Source organism: Lotus japonicus, chromosome 3, assembly GCF_012489685.1.
Source record: "Lotus japonicus ecotype B-129 chromosome 3, LjGifu_v1.2".
Taxonomy (NCBI): Eukaryota; Viridiplantae; Streptophyta; class Magnoliopsida; order Fabales; family Fabaceae; genus Lotus; species Lotus japonicus.
The window spans coordinates 51,653,945-51,676,110 of NC_080043.1; the positions used below are offsets into that span (position 1 = coordinate 51,653,945).

Genomic DNA, 22,166 nt, shown 5'->3' on the forward strand with positions numbered 1-22,166 from the left:
GTTGAAGTATCCCTCATACTTCATTTTCAATACATAATTTTTGGCCTTCCAAAAAAAAAACAAGCCAGTTAACTTTTCTTGGCCTCAACAACTAAACACAAATGTTTGGTTACGAGTTATTTAAACCCAAAATGGCCTATATGATAAAAAGCTACTCTCAGTATATCGACATGCAATTTATTAAATTGAACGATTTTTCAAACACGCATATCTACAAAACTTCAAAATCAATTTTAGAGAACCCAACTCCTTTAGGTCTCTTCGACAGAAAAGTTGTTAGTTGTTACCACCAAATAATTTCAGAAAGGCTTAATCCAGTTTTTGGTCCCTAACCTTTGTCATATATATGACTTTAGTCCCTCGTCGGAGTAAAGGTGGGGATTGATCCCCGGTTTTTGGCAAAATGATTGGTTTTGGTCCTTCCGGCCGGTTGGGTCAATGTCGGAGCTCTGCCGGCTGATGTGGCCAAACCACATCAAATAATGAGTCTTGCTGGATTTTTTTTTTCTTTTTTCATTAAATTAAAATAAAATTAAGACACACAAAAATTAAAACATTAATTAACTCTCACTAATTAACATCCTTTTTAATTAATTAAAACTTGCTTCCCTCTCTCCTTAGCCATGTCAACCAAGGTCCAGAACACAGATTCTAATGCAACCCGAACCTGATAAATTAACATCCTTTTTAATTAATTAAAAAAGCTTACATTTTTTTCAAGACCCAGAAACAGAATTGTAAAAAGGGAAAGAAGAAAAACCTTAGATTTTTCTTTCATGGTTCATTCAAAGAAGTTCGGAGGTGTCAGACAGTGCCATTGGGGTTCATGGGTGTCCGAAATTCGACACCCCCATTTGTATGTTTCTTCACTTCTTACTATTACTACATTATTCTCAATCATGTCAAATCACCTCAACACAACATACCCAATTTCTAATTATTGTAACGGTTTTGCCTTTTTCTTTGTTAGATTGTGAATGTTTGATTTATTAGCTTATTTGTGAAACAGGAAGAGAAGGCTGTGGCTAGGCACATTTGAAACAGCAGAGGAAGCAGCTCGAGCGTATGATCAAGCTGCAATTTTGGTCTAGATCAGTGGCTTAATTTATTTGAAATCTTAGCATTTGCAATATGGATATGGTGAAGAAACGGTGAAAACCAGTATGGGTTGTGGTGGGGAGATATAGGTAGGTTGGGGTAGTGATATGGGTAGAAAAAAAGGAGAGAAACAGTAACAGAAGCAGAGAGAGAGCGTGAATAATAAAGAAAGAAAGGGAAGATGGGGTTGGGGGTGGTGGTGGGGTTGGAGTTGTGTGAAAAATCAATGGTGAAGATGGGGGTTAGGGTTGGCGATGGAGTGTTTGTAAATTTCTGGGTTTGGGAGTGTAAAAATGAGAAGATGAGGAAGGATGATGAAGAAAAAATCTGGGTGAGGATTTTAATTAATTAAAAAGGAGGTTGATTAGTGAGAGTTAATTAATGTTTTAATTTTTGTGTCTTAATTTAATTTTAATTTAGGCTTAATCCTCAAATTAGTCCCTGTCTTTGTTTCGCCGTCTGAACCAGGTCCCTGACCGGAAAAATTTGTGGCATCAATCCCTCTTGTTCAAAAATGTTTGGAGCCAGTCCTCGCCGGAGCTCCGAGCTCCGGCGAGGGATGAAGTGGCATGCTGACTGTGTAAATAAATGTGACGTGGCACTTAAAAAAATAAAAAAATAATATAACTTAATATAATAAACACATAATTAACCCAATTAAACTTAATCTCATCCTAAGTCTAAACCTAAACCTAAACTAACTAAACATTCCTAATTCCCCAGCCAATTTCCCAATTCCTCAATTCATCAGAAAGTGAATGAAATTAGGGTTCATACCCATTTCCCCAATTCCCCAACCATTACCCATTTCCTGAATCGGGTTCCTCTTCTCTTCTCCTTCTTCTGAATCGCGTTCTCCTCTTCTCTTCTCCTACTTCCTCTTCACACCAGTTCCTCTTCTCTTCTCCCTGAATCGCGTGCGTTCCTGTTGTCTTGAGCCTTGAAGAATGAATTCTTCATCCGCTTCGTCCTCCCGTTCCAGGACAATGTCTGCAGGTGGAAAGGCCAGGTGTCAATGTGGTCTCACTCTCATCATCTACACAGCTGGTACTCGAGAAAACCCAGATAGGAGATTTTTGAGGTGCAGAAGATGGCAAGTAAGTGAATGAATGTATTTAATTGAGGCTTTTTAATCTCATGGTATTCATCTTGTAACCCAATTGCAATGTCTGCTGCAGTTTCCAGATTCTTGTGGTTTCTTTTTCTGGATTGATGAACCACTTATGGGAAGAAATGCAGCTCAGGGAAGGCATGCTCAAGTTGAAAGTGATGCAATGAGTTTAAATTCTGAGATTGGTAATGGTCCTGTCACCTCTGTGCATGTTCTTCCTGATTTGAATAAAAAGATTAACAAACTCAAGAAGAAGCTTGAAGTTGAGAGATTCCAGAAGAAGATTGCATGCTTGTTCACTGTCCTTGCAATGATGGTAGCAGTGTGGAGTTTATGTATTAGAAAGGGTTGAAAAGTTTAGTTGAGGGATGGTAGTATGGAGTATGTAGGCTAAGGAAGTATGGAGTATGCCTGTATCTTGTGTATGGAAGTATGTAGGCTAATGAAGTATTTTGTATATCTATCATGTACTTATTGCAAGGATTCCCTGAAGTTAATGAAAAGAAGAATAGTTGTTGGGCTACTATTGATGTCATTTATTTCTTTTGGTTCACATTGAACTTCATTCATTATACACATTGAATAGGCTCATTGAATAAGATTAAAATGACACAGCAAAAAGAGGCATCTAATTAGAATTAGGTTAACCATCAACAGCAATACATAAGGAGTTAAACTACTCCACTAGTCATTGTTTGAACAAAGATGAAAGGCTAGGATAAAACATAGCCTAAAACATAATCAAAACACTTATAATTCAGCAAGTTGGTGGCCAAAGTAAGTGGTCTACATACACCCATAAATAATACAAAAAAAGTAAGGGGTCGACCATAGTGGCCATGTGGTCCATATTCTACTGCTTCAGAACCATGTGAACCATTAAAAAAGTTTGAAAGATTCCCTTGCTTTTTTCATACACTCAAAAAGCTTTCCCTTCATCCAATGCAAGGTCAAGTTGATTCCCCCATTGCTGTGTCAAGGACAACACTGCACTGTGTTGGTAAAGTTTCTCCATCTTCAATAACTTGGTCTCTTGTGGCTTCTGGAATCTCAGTTGCAACCCTCTCAACAGTACTGGAAGTCTCAATCTCCATCTGAACTTGAAGGACAGAACCAGAAGTGGATGCTCCTCCCTGATTCCCAGTCATGACATATGAAGTAGTAGCTCCTCCATGAGTCCCTGCATAGATCTTATGCCAATTTTCATCCACAGATCTTGGATCTTCCACTACCTTTTCTTTCTGAAATTAAATTCAATTGTTAGCATAATTTTTACCAGTTACTCATTGCATAATTTTACCAGAAAATGAATTATTATAATACCATTTTTCCAGAATTAAGAGGGAGTGAGGCAGTGACATTAGGATTGACAGGCTCCCTTATAACAATCCCAGGAAGAGAGCGGGGCTGAGGCATTACAATTAACTCTGGGATGTTCTTGCATCTTGTTTTATAATGTCCATACTGCTTGCATCTACTGCATTTTTTAAATCCCTTGTTCTGCAGAAATAAACAAGATCCATCATTATAGGTTTCATATTTTTTGAAGCAGTGTTTGAATTAATTACCTTTGGTTTCTTCTGAGCAGTTGTAGGTTGAACTCCATCATCTTGTGCAGTTGAAGGTTGTACTCCATCATCTTGTGCAGTTGTAGCTTGTGTTTCACCTGGTACAGCTTCATCAACTTCTGGTACAACTTCAGATTGCTCTTCTGGAACAGGGTTCTTACATCCTCTCTTGTTGTGCCCATATTGCTTGCACCTACTACACTTCCAAGTTGCACCCCCCCTCTGTAATTTAGTTGGGTTAGGATCATTTTCATATGGGTCTCTCCTCCGCAATTTCTTTGGCCTCCCTGCACTTCTCTTATACATGGGTGGTAGAATGCACACAGGATCATGAGGGGTGACAATCCACTGGTTAGGGCCAGGTAATGGAGTCACATAATTTTCATATGTTGCATTGTAGGCTTCCCTCTTGTAGCAATCATCTACAAATTGTTTAGGATCATTGCCATTGAAAGTAAGTGCAGATGCAGCATGTCTACAAGGAAAGCCATTAAGTTCCCAGAATCTGCAGGTACAGCTCTTATCCTTCAAGCTTATTACATGTCTCTCCAAAGTGATAGTATGTCGAACCTCATACTTTTGAGCACCAACAACCCTAGGGATCCAATTCTTAATGTGATCAACCTCATGTAATATCCTCTTCAATGGCCTAGGCATGATCTGTCCATGATGCTTGTGCAGCTTCTCCATCATCTGTGGAAACCTTCCCATTACATAGGTCCTAATCCACTCCATCATAGTTAAAATAGGCTTGTCCCTAGCCAACATAATTGCTGCATTGAAAGCCTCAGAGAGGTTGTTCATGACCACATCACATCTTGAGTAAAGGCTAAATGCATGTCTGCACCAGCTTGAAGTTGGCTTCTCCATCAACCACTGATAAGCACTGTCATTGGCATCCTTTATCAGAAGCATCTTTTCTTTCCAGGCAGCTTCATATGTAGCCTTGGCAGCACCCATCATCAGATCTCTTAAAAGCACACCACCTCCAAATTTAGTTTTCATATTTGCATAGAGATGTCTCACACATAGTCTATGTTCACTACCATGTAGCATATCTTCTTTGAAAACCTCCATCAAACCCTATGATCACATAAAATTTGGCAAAATCATGACAATTTCTACATTAAGGCAGACCAGTGACCAAGAAAAGCATGACAAAAATCTAGACAAATTATACAAAAGCATGACAAAGAAAGAAAAAAAAAATTACCTTTTGTTGATCTGAGATAAAGACCCATCTTCTTGATCTTTCAGGGTCAATGTCATCCATCAATAGCTCCATAAACCACATCCAACTATCTTTTGTTTCAGACTCAACCACACCAAAGGCTAGTGGGAAGTACTGCTCATTGGCATCTCTAGCAACTGCAGCCAACAAGATTCCTCTATGTTTAGTCTTCAGATGGCATCCATCCAAGCCAATGAATGGCCTACACCCAGCTAGAAACCCTCTCTTACAACCATCCAAGCACATGTAAAATCTGCTGAATCTAGGAAACAAAGTGCTTCTTGGTGATTCAAAATTAATTTTACATGTGTTTCCTGCAGCCCTCTTCCGCAATTCATTGCTAAATCTCCATAGAAGGGTATACTGCATTTCAATGGCTCCCTCAACCTCTTGAATTGCCAGCTGCTTACCCTTCCATGCTCTGTATCTGGTTATACCAGTGCCATGGTTAAATCTGAAGTCATCTACTATTTCATTTGTGCTGATTTTATTCATTGTACTCACTTTATTCAACAGCTTGAGCTTCACCCACCTCACATTAGCTGACTTATTATCAAACACTCTTGCACAATTGTGCTCTCCAACTAGAGTTTTGATTCTGAAAGTCTCTTTATTGCCAACCTTGCTGCATAAGATGACAAATGGACAGCCCTTACTTCTGCACTTTACCCTACACCTTATGCTATCATTTTTCATGTATTCGAATTCTCTGCCATTAGTAACAAAGTGATCATGTAGAGCATCTTTGAACTGTAGTAGTGATGAAAAGTCCATTCCAAGGCTGAATTTGAAATCTTGGCCCATTTTTTCCTTAACAAACTTAGGGAACCTTCTTCTAGGAACATCTTCCACCTCAGAATCAGTTGGCACACTCTCTAGATCCTCACTCTCATAACCTCCTTCAGAATCTGATTCATCCCCAAAAGCTAGACCCATACCTTCTTCACTTCTACTACTAAGCATCTGTTTGATATGCTCATTCAAAAGAGCCTCTGCCTCAGCAAAAGATGTGTTGTCCAATACATCTTCATGCCCTAAGTCTCTTTCTTCATCACTATCCTGAAGCCTTTCTCTTTGCACAGAAACATCACTGTCAGAATTTTCCCCATCTCCATCAATAACTTCAGGAACATTGTTGTCAGGGCTTATGTTCTCAGGACCAACAACAACATCTACCTCAGGGACCTGCTCTGTACCAGGAACATTGTCATTTTCAGGACTTATGTTCTCAGGAGCAACATCTACCTGAGGAACATTGTTGTCAGGACTAGTGTTGACATTCACAGGCAGCTCAACTTCCATCTCATCATCGTCAGAGAGAACCACTAAGGAAGGCTTGCCCAAATATTTTGCTCTAGTCACCACAGCTTGTATACGACTGGACCTTCTCACACATTTCATCTTTGTTGGTAGGACCTTATTCATTTGTGCTGAAACCTTGTTATTTTGTGCTGGTACCTTGTTGTTTTGTGCTGAAACAGTGGGAACAGAGGGAAGCATGGCAATAGTGGGAACATTGCCAACACTAGGTTGCTCTTGTGATAGATTTTCTACAAACAACAAACCTTGACCAAGTGTGCTCGCATATTTAGCAAATTCAAGAGCATCAGCATCAGTTTTGTAATCCCTGAAGACATGTCGTTCACCATCCTCAGCAGTGACCCACCATAACTTAAACTCCTTGTATCCCATCCCTTTCACAATGGCTACAGTGTCAAAGTAGGACCATATGTCTTCATCTTGATCAAGAAGCTCAGTTCGACCACCACCAAAGTAATGCAGGTAAGGGGCGGTCCCAAACAAACCACCATGACGAACAATCAGTGTAAACACCATCCTGCAACTCCAGAGAAGCCAAATAAACATTTATCCCTAAATAGCAACCCTAAACGAAAAAACCCACCCAAACAAACCATAAACCCTGAACCACACAAAACCAAAAGGAAACCCAAAGCCTCCAAGATAACAGCCAGTCGAACAAGCTTGTTCGTATTCGAAGAAGAGAATGTGGCTACTTACTTAGTAATCGAAGACAAAGAGCCTTGTCCTAAACGGTGACCTTCTCGAACGAACAACACCAGCACAGCATAAGGAAGAAGCAGCGAGAGGAAGAATCGGAGAGAGGAAGAATCGGCGAGAGGAAGAGGATTGATTGCAGGGCTCGAAATGGAAGAAGAAGAAAGAACTAGGGTTCTTCACGGTTGATGAATTGGGAAATTGGGGATTGATTTGGGAATTAGGAAATTGGCTGGGGAATTAGGAATGTTTAGTTAGTTTAGGTTTTGGCTGGGGAATTAGGATGAGATTAAGTTTAATTGGGTTAATTATGTGTTTATTATATTAAGTTATATTATTTTTTTATTTTTTTATTTTTTTAAGTGCCACGTCACATTTATTTACACAGTCAGCATGCCACTTCATCCCTCGCCGGAGCTCGGAGCTCCGGCGAGGACTGGCTCCAAACATTTTTGAACAAGAGGGATTGATGCCACAAATTTTTCCGGTCAGGGACCTGGTTCAGACGGCGAAACAAAGACAGGGACTAATTTGAGGATTAAGCCTTTAATTTATTGAAAAAAGAAAAAAAATCCAGCAAGACTCATTAATTGATGTGGCAAGGGCCACATCAGCCGGCAGAGCTCCGGCGTTGACCTAACTGGCCGGAAGGACCAAAACCAATTATTTTGAAAAACTAGGGACCAATCCCTACCTTTAATACGGTGAGGGACTAAAGTCATATTTATGACAAAGGTTAGGGACCAAAAACTGGATTAAGTCTTTCAGAAACTCATCGTCAAGGACAGATGAGAAGAAATTTCCGACACCAGAGATTTATAAAATCTGATCAAATAACTACAGCAAAAAAATTAAACAGATGTATATTCTTGCCATTGATCAAATAATTACAAAATTTTGCCCTAATTGAAAATCACAACAGCATGCTAGAAGGGACTTAATGTACAAGCAGCAATCAAAGGAAAATTTTACACAAAAATCACGGATGGCATGAATTATAATATCATTGAACAACTAATCTCTGTAAATGATCCAGGAAGACCTCAAAGCTAACATCATCCGTAAAGATAATATCCCCTCCAGGATGAGAAGTTTCGGTGTTATAAGTGGCAGAAGGATTCAACTTGGCTAGCAGAAATCGAGCCTGCACATTGAACACCAAACAACTTAGATTATCCAAAAGAAATCGTAATTGGATAGCAGAAAAGCAATGCATAAACAAACTGCGGAAAGCAAGCCAACTCTGCTGCAATGTGCATATTTTGTTACCATAAATCTAATGGCAAGAAGGAATAGAAGATAACCTGAGAACCATGCTGATCGCAAACAACCAATCGAGGTACAGGAAATCTCTCTTTCATTATTAAATCTGCATCATCATGAGGAGCTCGTAGCAACTGAGCAAATGCCTGTAAAATTAGTGACTTCAGTTAACTAAATTGACAACGTAGGTAAGAGAGCATGCAATTTTAGACCCTGGACCTCATAAACATACTAATAGATGTCTACAATGACAAAGGAACGGTGTCCAACAACAAAATACCTGATGTTCGGGTTCATTATGATATCCAGCCTTTCGCCATTGAGCAATGGTTGAACCATGAAAAATAACAACAGTGAAAAATGAATCCAAAAGCAGGATCCTGTCAGCCGCAATGGCTGCGACATCAAGAAGAGCTGGTTCAGGACCAGAATTGAATGAATAAGAAATCAACGAAGGCTGAACCATGACAACAGAATTGGCAACATTTTCTCGGTATAAAATCATTCTGAAGTAAGCAGTCTCATCTGGGCTGTTGTTAAAGACCTGCCATAAATACATTTAAGGAAAAATAAAACATACAAATATAACTGCAAGCATATATCAGCAATGACAAAATTCAAAGGTCTAAAAACACAAAATGCATACCTGAACAAATTGAGAGCGTCGTAAATGAAACATAAATTGAGGGAATATCGACAACCTGGGAGACAAACTGAAAGAAGATGGAGTGTCTTTTTGAAAATCTCCAAACCGGGAACACAAATTTATCAATGCCTTATCCAACCATCTGATAGGATCAAATTCAGCCTGAATCAAGAATTGCATTGTTACATTGTGACAACAAAATAATTTGCATAAGCAGAAAATCACATCAACCAGGTCTGTGAAAAAGAGAAAAGCAGGTTCAGATCTCAACTTATGGATGTATCATATATATTGTTAGAAAAATAATATAGCGCCATTCAGAGTCCTTTGCGCAACGACTTAAACATTTGTAATAACTTGTTCTTGACATGGTATCAGAGCGTCTATGACCTAGTGGTCTAGAGTTCGATCCTTCTTGCCCCCATTATTCTAATAAAAAGTTGAATTTCAGCACATGGTTGGTGGGCTTGTAAATTGTCCACGCTTGAAGTGCAAGTAGGCTTTTGTGTGAGAGGCCGTGTTAGAAATATAATATAAAAATCATTCAAAGTCCTTTACCCGACAGCTTAAGCTTTTGGGATAATTGGTTCTTGACATATATCAAGTAGCAAAGGATACTTCAAAGACTCTTGGTACTTCATATCAAAGTACTTTTCAACTATACTAGGGACAAGTATAATAAGTTTTGATTCACCATAGTCCCACTATTCATGGCTGTACTTTCTCCTGCTTCTTTTGGAAAATGTCATGCTCTACTGGTGTTAATCATGGCATGTCATGGAAATAAAGCAGAATACATATATGTAGACTTTTTGAAGTTAACTGATGAATGAAAATTAAATTCTGCATGAGAAAAAAAAAAACAAAAACATTGGAGGTGCAGAAAAAATCCAGCATTCACCTCCGTTTCCATTTTGAAAGACACTTGGCGTGCCATAATTATAGCAGCTGCTTCTTGGTCGAATCCAGCAATCAAGTCCTACAACATTTCGGACATAAATGATATAGAAACATTGAAAAATCCCATATAATGATTAAACAATCAATGAATAACAAACAAATGATAAAACATTTATAACACCAAGAAAGAAAATAGAGAGCTCAAGTTACTCGATAATCACATCATGAATATTAGAGTATCAGAGTTAGCTTTAGGATAGCTAAGTTAGTCATGTGTGAAATGCTTAGGTTAGTTACAAGTTGGATACAACCACAACAAACTCTGCTAGAGATTGCTAGAGGAAGTTCTGATGAGCTGGCATGTGAGCTACTATACTCTAAGTAGCAACACTTTAAAAACTGTGTAACAGAGAAGTCAAGCAATGTAATTCAGATTTTCAGATTCAGCAAATGGTTTTCTCCAACCCCATACCTCTCTATCACTTTCTCTCTCCAGCTCACTTTATCTTTTATATGGTATCGGAACATTGAGCTTTGTAACACTTGGATTCTGAATGGCAAAACTGTCTCCAGTCCATGCCGTCCGTGACTACTCACAATCAGCTAGGGTACCACCACCACAAACGTCGCAGTGGATCCAGTGTAGTTAATGGCGGATGACAGACTATGGCGGAAAGTCAAAAACAGGTCATATTTGACAACTAATGATGGATGGCTGGCGGAATATCGGCCATTGCGGCTTTCTGGAATCCGGCCATGAGACTGCAAACCTATCTCTAACTATGGTCAGCAGCATAAATTTGATTAAAACTGGGGGCGACAGATAAACTATTAACCTCAAAAATGGTCTTGGGGTGATTGGTTTGGGGGGTGATTGAATGTAGTTGGAGGAGGCGATTATTCAGATTAAGGATTTCAACCTCACAGGGGGGAAATTTCAGAAACTTAATTCATTTTGATTACCCTTTGTCCTATATTTCTTCTATTCGCCAATTTACTGTGAATCTGATGGCTAGCTTGTGAAATCTCATTGAATTTCGGTATTATGGTATTATGTTAAGAATTCAAGTGGCAATGACTTTGATGGTTGATCTCCTACCCTAAAACTTTGAACTCAGAGTAGGTCTGGGTAGGCTGATAAGTTTTCTATTCAGATTTATGTTGGCTCCACTACTTCCCTTTACATATGGAATGATATGGATGAGCCTTCCATATGCCAGATATTTCCAGATTTCTTTATTTATTTATTTTGTTTCTATGGTTTTGATCATGTTTTGGAAATTGGAATCTACCTTAGCAAACTTTTCAATGCTGAACTTTCATCCTCGAGCAATTAGGATTTGGGAAAATGAAAATAAATGATGTGGTTGCCTATAATGGGTTTGGTATGGACTCTACATGCTATTTGTTAGTGGAAATATCATCTATTATGATACAACAAGTTTATGCTCACAAATGAATCCCACCTACACCTAAAGAAAATATGAAGAAATGAAAGATATGATAAGTCATGTGATAGAAAAAGAAAAGAGATATAGGAAAAGAAACAAAGGGAAAATGAGAAGAGAAAGAAGAGTGAATGAATCAAAACCATGATATTCTGACGTGAGGAACTGATGAACACAGAAACTAGAAGACAGTTTGTATTGAAAAACAGAGACGCAGATTCTCAACTGAGAACCAGAGCTTCACAGTACAACAATGGTGGAAGTTATCCCAGGGGAAGGCCTCTGGATATTCGAGAGTCCAGGCTCTCCCCAAATCCCAACTAACTGAATAACTACCTGTAACTTCCCCTTTTCCCTTATTTATACTACTTTTGTAATGCTAACAGAATACAACTATAACAGAAATAGCCAGCTGTACTCTAACAGAAACAACTAACTATGGCAGCTGTATATTAACAGAACAACTTAACTATAACAGACACACTAAGCTGTGGCTTTTCTCTTGTTTCTTCTTTCATGCACCTTCTTAATTGGAGGTCTATGCTCATCTGTACCCTCCCCCCTAAAGCTGCACCTTGTCCTCAAGGGGAAAGGTAGGGAAAGCTTCATGGAGCTGGGAAGCAGACTCCCAGCTATTCTCACAAGAGGGAAGAGAGTGCCACTGAATGAGCACCTCAATCTGTCCCATAGTGGTTTCCCAGACAGCCAGCACTGATTCAGGTTCCACCAGTAGCTCATGATCTTCATTTAAGGCTTCTGGAAGAGGTTGAGCTTGAAAATTAGACCCCACAGCCTTCTTGAGGAGAGAGACATGAAGGATAGGGTGTACTCTGCTGAGAGCTGGTAGCTCAAGCATGTAGGCTACTGCCCCAATCTTAGCCACAATAGGATAGGGTCCATAATACCTAGGACTCAGTTTTTCATTCAATTTCTTCGCCAAAGACCTTCTATAAGGCTGCAGTTTGAGGAAAACCTCATCACCAACTTGGTAGTCCACATCCCTTCTCTTCTTATTAGCATATGTCCTCATCATGTCCTAAGATTTCAGTAGATTAGCCTGCAGATCTGATATCAATTCATCTCTCCCTGCTTGCAAGTCATTTACTGCAGCAAGCTTGGAAGGAATTGTAGTGCCCTGGAGAAGCATAGGTGGTTCTCTACCAAAGAGGGCTTGGAAGGGAGACATTTTGGTAGATTGGTTGTAATTGCTATTGAACCAAAATTCTGCCCAAGGAAGACAACTAGACAAGTAACCCATTTCCTTGGCAAGGCATCGGTTCACTACTTCAGTCTGTCCATCAGTTTGGGGATGGTAAGCTGAACTGAACTTCAGTTGTGTGCCAGACACTCGGAACAGTTCCTTCCAAAAACTATTGAGAAATAAAGAGTCTCTATATGAGACTATGGTTGTTGGAAACCCATGAAACCTCACTATCTCATGAAGAAATAAAGCTGCTACCTCAGGAGCTGTAAAGGGATGACTTAATGGGGTAAAATGAGCATAGTTTGTTAACCTATCCACCACCACTAAGATTGTATCTTTGCCATTGGATTTTGGCAAGCCACCAATAAAATCCATAGACACATCTGTCCAAACCTGAGTGGGAACAGGTAATGGCTGGAGTAGCCCTGCAGGAGAGAGGTTGCCAAATTTGTTTCTTTGACAAGTATCACATTCAGCCACAAAGTTTCTGATGTCACTCTTCATTCCCATCCAATAAACCACTGCAGCCAACCTTCTATAAGTTCTAAAGAACCCTGAATGTCCACCCAGCAGAGAAGCATGAAGCTCCTTGCATAAAATAGGAATCCTAGAAGATTGCTTGGACAGAACCAACTTACCCTTATAAAACAGCTTGTGGTCCTTCAAATTACCCCTTATGAGCCTCAGTATCCACAATCAGATCTTGTACAATGGCCTGTAACTTTGGATCTTGTAACATTTCAGTTTGTCATTCATCAAAGTCATTCACCTTAAGGACTGAGAGTGCACAATATGAGCTCCTTCTGGAAATGGCATCAGCTGTTGAATTCTCCTTCCCAGACTTATATTATATCTCAAAGTCACAGCCTGAGAGTTTGGAAATCCATTTGAACTGATCCTCTCCCAAAACTTGTTGCTCAGTATGGAACTTCCAACTCTTTTGATCAGTCCTAATAATGAAGTGCCTTCCTTAGAGATAATGCCTCCATCTTTGGACAGCTGTGACCACTGCCATTAACTCTCTTTCATAAACTGATTTAGCTTGACTTCTATCTGAAAGTGTAGCACTCCAGAAGGCCAAAGGCTTACCTTCCTGGGTCAAGACTACTCCCAAACCAGTGCCTGAAGCATCTGTTTCCAGGACAAATACCTTGAAATAATCTGGGACAGCTAGAGTAGGTATCTCAGTCAGAGTTTGCTTAAGGGCTTCAAAAGCCTGCTAGGAATTGGGCCACACTGAAAACTACCTTTTTCAGTAGCTGTGTAAAAGGCCTAGCTATAATGCCATAGTCATTGACAAACACTTCCTTAAAACTGGCCTCAGCCTCATTCATTAAAGACTGAAAAGTGGAGGGAGCATTTGTGAGGCCAAATGGCATCACCAAGAACTCATAGTGTCCCTCATGGGTCCTGAATGCTGTCTTTTCCACATCCTCTGCTTTCATTATAATTAGATGATACCCTGATTTCAAATCAATTTTGCAAAACACTCTAGCTGGATCAATCTCATCTAAGAGTTCATCAATGACTGGGATAGGGAATTTATTAGGGACTGTGATTTTGTTCAAAGCCCTATAGTCTACACAAAACCTCCAACTACCATCTTTCTTCCTAACCAAAATCACTGGGCTTGAATAGGGACTAATACTAGGTCTAGTAATACCAGCATTGAGCATTTCAGCCACTGACTTTTCTATTTCATTCTTTTGGTAATGGGGATACTTGTAAGGGCAGATGTTGGGTATGGATGCACCTTCCTTCAGATGTGATAGGTATTTGTTAGGAAGGGTAGAAGGGGGAATAAAATTGATTCCCACTAGTGATAACTGTCAACCTGATGTGGCAGTATCTTCAGGGTGCTAGGAGTGTGAAAGAGAGAGAAGGTTGAGAGAGATTGGGGATTATATAAGCATGTTTTGTGTGAGAGGGGTTAGGCTTGAATTGGGTTTAGGCTTGGGACTGGGGAGAGAAAAGAGGCACTCTCTAATTTGCCTCTGCTATCTTTTCGTTTATTCTTCTTCTACCAGTAACTACTGCTACACTGATTTTTGGTGATTTCACCAGAACATCAGGAAATAATACCAGTTTACTTTAGTCTATTTCTTCCATTTTTCTGGGTCCTAACATTGGTATCAGAGCACCGATCTAGGTGCTGTGGTAGCCATTGATTCATGAAGATGTTTCCAGAATTTGATGGGAGATGGGCTTATGGATGGATCATCACGGTGGAGCAACGCTGTGAGGCTAAAGGAGTATCTGAAGAGAAGAAATTCTCAGAGGCAGAGAAGGTGTTGACGCGTGATGCGTTCTTTTGGTGGTATTCCTGGAAAAAACGAAATCAGAGGGCAAAATGGTGGGATTTTGTGATAGCATTGCTGAGGGAATTCGAACCAGAATCGGAATTGTATCTGCCAGATCCAGTTGAAGATTCAGGGGAGGAAGAAATTCCTGGAGAAGAAGAAATTCAGAAGGAAGAAGCCAGAAACATCAAGGCATCAAACCTGGAACTGAGAAGAAATTGGTGTGAAGAATGGATCAAATCCAGAGGCTATGGTGATGAACAACGGCGCGAAGGAGGTGGAATTTCAGAGTATGAGAAAACTGAAGATGATCTGACAGAGAACAACGTCATTGCAGTGGAAGAGATGACCATTGCCGCAAAACTCCAGATCTGCGACATCCTTCAGGAATCAAGAGGTGAGGCAGTGGGAGTGATGATAAGCGTCAAACAACCACCACCACAACCACCGGATCGATCATGTCATGCGGCGGTTGAAGAGACGCTCAGAGGAGCAAAATGGAAGCAAACACAAAAACGGCCACCACCAAAGCCACCGGAGCTCTTGGACTGTGGAGGTAATCCGTCGGCGTACGCCACAACGCCGGCGCCGGCGAGGTCGGCGACCCAAGCTACATAGACGACGGTAACGACGGTTGCTAAAGATGAGAAAGAGATATTTCAACATGGAGGGGCAAAACTGGAATTACAACAAATTAGTCAACTCCTTCCTCTTAGTCAACATCTGAGGCCACCCTTTGACCTAATGGGCCTGGCCCAACATGATAGTAGCTATTTTGCAACAGGTAATTTGCTTCTTAAACTTCTGATTGCTTTTGGCAAAACAGAGAGGAAGTTACAAAAATTTGGGCCTATTATTTAAACCAATAGATTGTGGCCTAATAACTGGAAATAGAAATAAGCCTTCTCAAAAAGGGAATCAGATTTGTGGAGTTCTTCATACATGTGTCAATGTTCATCTATGGTTGAATCCCAAGATGTTTATGGATGCTAAACGTGGTTCAAATGCTCAAATGTCCTTCTTTGAGGCTAGCAACCTACAAGTCCTCAAAGATTCATCCCTTATTCATTCTAATGCAAACCTGGGATTTCATGGACACAACTTTTTGAACTTGTCTGAACTTGGAAATTTGATTGAAGCCCAACATCTAATTTTATCATTACTTACTAATAGCCAGGTTGGGACTGGACCAGTACTAAGAGGTCTTTTAGAGGTTTCGGGAGAAGATAACATGATGGTACTACAACTCTACTGGGAAATTGAAAATTGCATGGTGGAATTGCCTCATCCTCCTGAAAAGTGTAACATGAATTCTTCATGGATTCTCACACTTCAGATATGCCGGGTTGAAATTGCAAGTGTTGAAGGCGCCACAACTGGTTCGGGTATGCGCTTTCACTGGATTAGAAGGCTCCCAGAAGAAGTGAGTATAGATGTGGATGTTCCAAAAATAATACAGCTCCAGGTACAATCCATAATATCATTCTGCAGTATTTTAAAAGCTCTTACTCCTTATGAGATAGTCACGCAAGGGGTACAAGCTGTTGTCTTAGACAACACAAATGGAATTTGGTATGTGAATTGGCAGGAAGATTCTAAGTCATTCTTACTAGACTCTTGTGTAATTTACATGATATTGAGAGTTGTTAAAGCGGATGCTGAAAACACAAATAACATTCTAATGGAGAAGCACATGGACCCTTCCTATGTCATTTGCTCGTTGGAATACAGAAGGTTGATCCAGAAAATTCAGAAGCTCATTGAGGGGCAAAGTGACATAGTTACAGTAAGAGTAAGAATGAGGAACATGGTTGTTTGTATTATTACCACACTGACTAGTAGTACACTAGAAGTCAAGAAGGCTAATGAAGAGACTGAACAACAACTAGTGATCTCAAGCCATATGTTCATTTCTAGAATGGTAAGGGCACCAGACCTTGTTCCCCAGGCCGTCTGCTATGCTTGACAAGTTGATTTTGCTGAGGAAATGTTTAGCAAGTCCTGGACATGTATGATAGCAGCTAAGACTCTATTGCTTGGTTTGCTTCTTGTTATTGAATGCAAGATGAATACATGGGACCCTGGAGGTTGTTCTTATTTTTTAGCAACAACTTGGTCTACATCCTGTTTCAAACCATGGGATCCAGGAGGTGTATTTCTGAGTCAACCTCTTCCCTCTTGCTTAAATGAAGAGGGGGAATTGCAACCTGAACTTGAGCATCTACTGGCTTCAAGATCTGGACAGCAGGAAGATAGGGAAGCGCCTATGAAGTGGAGGACCCTACCTGATTTTGACAACTCATGGGAGTCCTTGGCAGCCATGAAGGAATGTTTCCAACCTCCATCCTTGAGGACAAGGATGTTTTTTAGGAAGGGAGAGATGATAGGAACCCTTAATAGTAGTAGCCTTAGTATTGCTAAGGTATTTGTTAGGAAGGGTAGAAGGGGGAATAAAATTGATTCCCACTAGTGATAACTACCAAGCTGATGTGGCAGTATCTTCAGGGTGCTAGGAGTGTGAAAGAGAGAGAAGGTTGAGAGAGATTGGGGATTATATAAGCATGTTTTGTGTGAGAGAGGGGTTAGGCTTGAATTGGGTTTAGGCTTGGGACTTGGGAGAGAATAGAGGCACTCTCTAATTTGCCTCTGCTATCTTTTTGTTTATTCTTCTTCTATTTGTAACTACTGCTACACTGATTCTTGGTGATTTCACCATAACCTCAGGAAATAATACCGGTTTACTTTAGTCTATTTCTTCCATTTTTCTAGGTCCTAACAAGATGTATTGCATGGCCATTTCTTCTCTGAGGGGGCAGGTCAGTAGGTGCTGCAAACAGTGCTGGAAAATCTGCCAAGACTGCTTTCAACAACTCTGGAGTGTCCTCTTTTTCCAACATTTGATATTGGAGAACATATCCCTCTTCTTGCTGTTGAATGGCCTTAACCAGTGCATTCATGGAAGTTCCTTTTTTCAACAATTCAGGCTCCCCTTTGAGTACTACCTTGTTGTTTCCCAGTTTGAACCTCAAGGTTAGCTCCTCAAAATTGGCTTTAATGTCCCCCAACCCTGCAAGCCATTCCAAACCAAGCACACCATCCACTCCTCTCAACCCAAACAAGAATAAATCTTGTGTTACCATAAACCCTTGGATCTGCACACTAACATCCTTACATTCCCCCACTGCATTTCACTTTATGTCCATCCCCAACTTCCACTGTGTAAGAAGGGGTTTCTGTAATTTGCAACTCCATTTCCCTTGCCAAGGTTTGAGAGATGAAATTATGTGTTGCTCCACAGTCTATGAGCACAACTATGGCAGTCCCTCTCAAATTTCCCCAAACCTTAAAGAGATTTTCTTGAAGAAATCCCTTGGATGCTATTGAGTGATAACTGCTTATACTCCATAACTTCCTCAATATCTTCTGTTAGAGTAAGGCTTCAATCTCTTCTTCCTCACCTTCATCCTCCAATGACATAACCCTGAGTTGCTTATTCTTGCAAATATGGTTTGGTCCAAACTTTTCATCGCATTTAAAGCATTCTCCTCTTCTCAGCTTTTCTTTCATCTCTTCCCCAGTGAGTTTTCTGTAAACCCCACCCCTTTCTGCCTTACCTCCTACCCTCTCATTAACACTACCACTGGAAGATTGCACTGTGCCCTGAGTTACACTACCTCCCCCACTCTTTTGTCCAGTGTCAATTTGCACAGATTTATGAAATGTTGTGTTGAGAACCTCAACAAAGAAATACAGAAACACAAAGAAAGGACTGAATATGTAATAGATTGCTTATTAGGAATTGGGAATATACAGAAAGGGAGTAGTCTCTCCTATCCTGACCAGAGCTCAGCTCCTATAGGAAGCTCACTGCTTCCTACTCATCTCTATACTCTAGGATTCTCAAAGATACCTCTCAACCTCACTCTTGATTCCCTTATATTATGGGAGCAACAATCATCCTTCCTCTCTCTCTCTTACTAGCTAGATGTTAGTTAGTTATGCTGCCATTTCCCTCTTTGCCCCTTCTAGAATATACTTTCCACTCCTTGGACCCAGCTCTCTTGTGGACTAAAGACCCGTTTGGATCACCACCTCTAACAATGCCCCCATCTGTAACTGCAACCTTGTCCCCAAGGTTGAATTCTGGGAATTGACTTTGGATGGTGAGCGCATCTTCCCATGCCGCGTCCTCCGCAGCCTTGCCTAGCCACTTGATCAACAGTTGTTGGATAGTCTCACCTTGTTCCTTAACCACACGAGTGGCCAAAACTTCCTCAGGTTTCATCATATCAGGCCCTTCGCCATCCAGTTGCGCAGAAAGGACAGTTTCCACAGTGTAGTTGCCCACAACTTTCTTCAATAAGGACACGTGAAAAACCAGATGCACACGCGACCCTTCTGGTAACTGCAGTCTATACGGGATGGTGCCCACGCGTGCCACGACGGGGTAAGGTCCATAGTAACGAGCTGCAAGCTTTGGCATGGACACGAGTAACCACAGATTGTTGGCGGTGCGCACGGAGCTTGACGAAGACCCACTCTCCAACGGTGAAGGACTTCTCCACACGCTTGGCATCAGCCTGGGTCTTCGTTCGATCCTGGGCACGGAGAAGCTGCACCTTCAACTGACGGAGCGCCTCATCCCTGTCAATCAATTCCCGCTGTACCGCTTCAACGCCCGTTTCACCAAGTCCCCAACGAGTGATCACAGGTGGCTTGCGGCCATAAACCACTTCAAAGGGAGTCACATTGAGGGCGGAATGATACGTGGGATTGAACCAATATTCCGCCCAATGGATCCATGTGGCCCAAGTCTTGGGCTGATCAGCTGAGAAGCAACGCAAGGATGTCTCTAGACAGCGGTTAACTACTTCCGTTTGACCATCCGACTCGGGATGATAAGCGGAACTCATCTTTAGCTGTGTCCCTTGCAACCTGAATGTCTCTTTCCAGAAATGGCTCATGAACACCGGGTCCCTATCGCTGACGATTGACAATGGAACACCATGTAGACGTATAACCTCTTTGGCAAACAACTCTGCAATGCTCTTAGCTGTGTAGGGATGTTTCAACAAGATGAAATGGCAATATTTTGAGAGACGCTCCGCCACTACCATGACTGCTTTGTAACCTTTGGACTTGGGCAACCCAATAAAGAAATCAACCGACAAATCTTCCCAAACTTGGTTGGGTATCGGTAACGGCTGCAGAAGCCCAGCCGGTGATGAGGCCAGATACTTCTGCCTTTGGCAAATATCGCAACCGTGAACACACTCTTGCACCGTATTTTTCATGCCCACCCAATAGAGATCCGCGGCAAGGCGTCGGTAGGTGTGCAAGAAGCCAGAGTGGCCACCGTGAGGTGTGGAATGAAATTCCTTCAGCATCAGAGGAATTAAAGAGGAATTGTGAGGAAGAACCAACCTACCATTATATAAAAGGACTCCTTGCTAGTAACTGAAATCTGGGTGGGATGCAGGGTCTGCTTGCAGTTCAGTAATTATTTTCTTCAACTTATCATCTTGTTGGATCTCTGCAGCAACGACTTGGCAGTCATCCCACAAAGGAAAGGTAGTCAGCGACTTGATTTCCCCATATTCCCCAATACGAGATAAAGCGTCTTCCCCTTTGTTCAATCTTCCCGGCTTATACACAATATCAAAGTTATAGCCCAACAATTTTGCAGCCCAATTTTGCTGACCGCCAGTTACAATCTTCTGGTTGAGCAGATCCTTGAGGCTTTTCTGATCCGTTGAAACCACAAACCTTCTTCCCAGCAGATATGGCCGCCAGTGCTGAATTGCTAAAGCCACGGCCATTAACTCCTTCTCATATGCTGATTTTGCCAAGTTCCGAGGGCCTAAAGCTTTGCTGTAGTAAGCTATAGGATTCTTGCCTTGCATCAATATTGCTCCTAGTCCACAACCGGAAGCGTCGCACACAATCAAGAATTCCTTTGTGAAATCCGGCAAAGCCAATACCGGAGCAGTGGCGAGTTTGTCCTTCAATTGGTCAAACGCAAGTTGAGCTTCTGGTCCCCATAGGAATGCATCCTTCTTTGTCAAGTCTGTGAGAGGTCGTGCAATTTTACCATAGTCGCGAATGAATTTCCGGTAATACCCGATCAAACCCAGAAACCCGCGCACACCTTTGACATTTTTTAGCACTGGCCAGTCAACAACACTCGCTACTTTGTTTGGATCTACAGCCACCCCATGCTCCGTGATTAAGTGGCCCAAATATTCCACCGAGCTCTGTGCAAATTGGCATTTCTTCCTATTTGCCGTGAGACTATGTTGATGGAGGAGTTGCAGGACGCTCTCCACGTGGAAGATATGTGAAGCCCAATCTTTACTATATACTAAGATGTCGTCGAAGAAGACGAGGACTCATTTTCGCAGCATTGGACGGAACACATCGTTCATCAGGCTTTGAAATGTCGAAGGGGCATTCATGAGGCCAAACGGCATTACCATGAATTCGTGATGTCCCTCATGGGTTCGAAAGGCTGTTTTGTGCACGTCTTCTGCCCTTACGCGCACCTGATGGTACCCTGACTTAAGATCAAGCTTGGAAAAATAGCAAGCACCATTCAATTCATCCAGCAATTCTTCAATGACACGTATGGGAAACTTATCAGGGATGGGTACCTTGTTCAATGCCCGATAATCCACACACACTCGCCAAGTTTGATCTTTCTTCTTGACCAAAATGATGGGGCTCGAATAGGCACTTGAACTTGGTCGAATTATTCCAGCAGTCAACATCTCTTGGACCTGTTTCTCTATCTCATTTTTGTGCATATGTGGGTGGCGATAGGGCCTGACATTGACAGGACCTTGACCCTACTTAATATTGATACAATGTTCTCTACCCCTACTTGGTGGTAGCCCTCCTAGAGTCTCAAAAACCCGAGCATACTTGTCCAGTAGTTCCTGTAAGCGTGTTTGTTGCACAACTGTCAACTGCTGGGAACTAGCTTCTCTAGCTGGAGATCGCTCGATTAGTCTTTGAACTCCTCTGCTACTCACTCCTGTCTTGCGAAGGATCGTTTGCAAAGCCGCCATGGGTTTCTTCCCGTCGTTTAAGCCTTGGAGGTTGACCCACTGTGTACCACTCCAGAAACTCAGTGTGTTTTCCCCAATTGGCGATGGTGTCTCCAAGCGTCTTGAACCATTCGATCCCTAATACCACGTCAGGACCTCCCAAATCAAATAGGTAAGGAGCGCAGTTGAGGTGATATTCTCCCATTTCCAGTTCCAGTTGCTTGCACCGTCCTTGGGTATGGGTTTGATACCCATCTCCCAACTTGATTGACATGCGCGGCGTTTCCTCAGTTGCCCATCCCATCCGTTGGACTACCCTGTGGTCGATGAAATTG

General features: G+C 41.4%; 3 protein-coding genes across 3 annotated transcripts in view; 1 reads left to right on the plus strand and 2 right to left on the minus strand.

Moving 5' to 3' along the window:
* Positions 1–1,528: 1,528 nt before the first annotated feature.
* Positions 1,529–3,153, plus strand: LOC130743254 (uncharacterized). Its single transcript, XM_057595419.1, has 2 exons — positions 1,529–2,195; positions 2,277–3,153. Exons 1-2 carry the CDS (start codon positions 2,046–2,048, stop codon positions 2,559–2,561), a joined length of 435 nt encoding a protein of 144 aa, XP_057451402.1. The 5' UTR covers positions 1,529–2,045; the 3' UTR covers positions 2,562–3,153.
* Positions 3,154–3,159: 6 nt separating this feature from the next.
* LOC130743252 (uncharacterized) lies at positions 3,160–7,768 on the minus strand. The gene is made up of 4 exons (XM_057595416.1): positions 4,991–7,768; positions 3,778–4,860; positions 3,533–3,709; positions 3,160–3,450 (listed from the first exon to the last, which is right to left on the minus strand). Exons 1-4 carry the CDS (start codon positions 6,872–6,874, stop codon positions 3,160–3,162), a joined length of 3,435 nt encoding a protein of 1,144 aa, XP_057451399.1. The 5' UTR covers positions 6,875–7,768.
* A 103-nt stretch (positions 7,769–7,871) lies between these two features.
* LOC130743253 (protein transport protein SEC23 C) overlaps positions 7,872–22,166 on the minus strand; it is a 30,252-nt gene continuing 15,957 nt past the window's right edge. Inside the window, exons 8-12 of the mRNA XM_057595418.1 lie at positions 9,835–9,912; positions 8,934–9,095; positions 8,568–8,831; positions 8,329–8,433; positions 7,872–8,168 (exon numbers count right to left, since the gene is read on the minus strand). Of these exons, the coding sequence (XP_057451401.1) occupies positions 8,028–8,168; positions 8,329–8,433; positions 8,568–8,831; positions 8,934–9,095; positions 9,835–9,912 (750 nt within the window). The 3' untranslated portion in view covers positions 7,872–8,027. The remainder of the gene's footprint in view (positions 8,169–8,328; positions 8,434–8,567; positions 8,832–8,933; positions 9,096–9,834; positions 9,913–22,166) is intronic.

Bases quoted from the DNA above. Each gene is read 5' to 3' on its own strand.
- LOC130743254 (XM_057595419.1), top strand. From the start codon at position 2,046: ATGAATTCTTCATCCGCTTCGTCCTCCCGTTCCAGGACAATGTCTGCA. The intron at 2,196-2,276 runs GTAAGTGAATGA...TGTCTGCTGCAG, and splicing joins TGAGGTGCAGAAGATGGCAA to TTTCCAGATTCTTGTGGTTT.
- LOC130743252 (XM_057595416.1), bottom strand. From the start codon at position 6,874: ATGTTTATTTGGCTTCTCTGGAGTTGCAGGATGGTGTTTACACTGATT. The intron at 4,861-4,990 runs GTAATTTTTTTT...ATGTGATCATAG, and splicing joins TTATCTCAGATCAACAAAAG to GGTTTGATGGAGGTTTTCAA. The intron at 3,710-3,777 runs GTAATTAATTCA...TTATTTCTGCAG, and splicing joins CTGCTCAGAAGAAACCAAAG to AACAAGGGATTTAAAAAATG.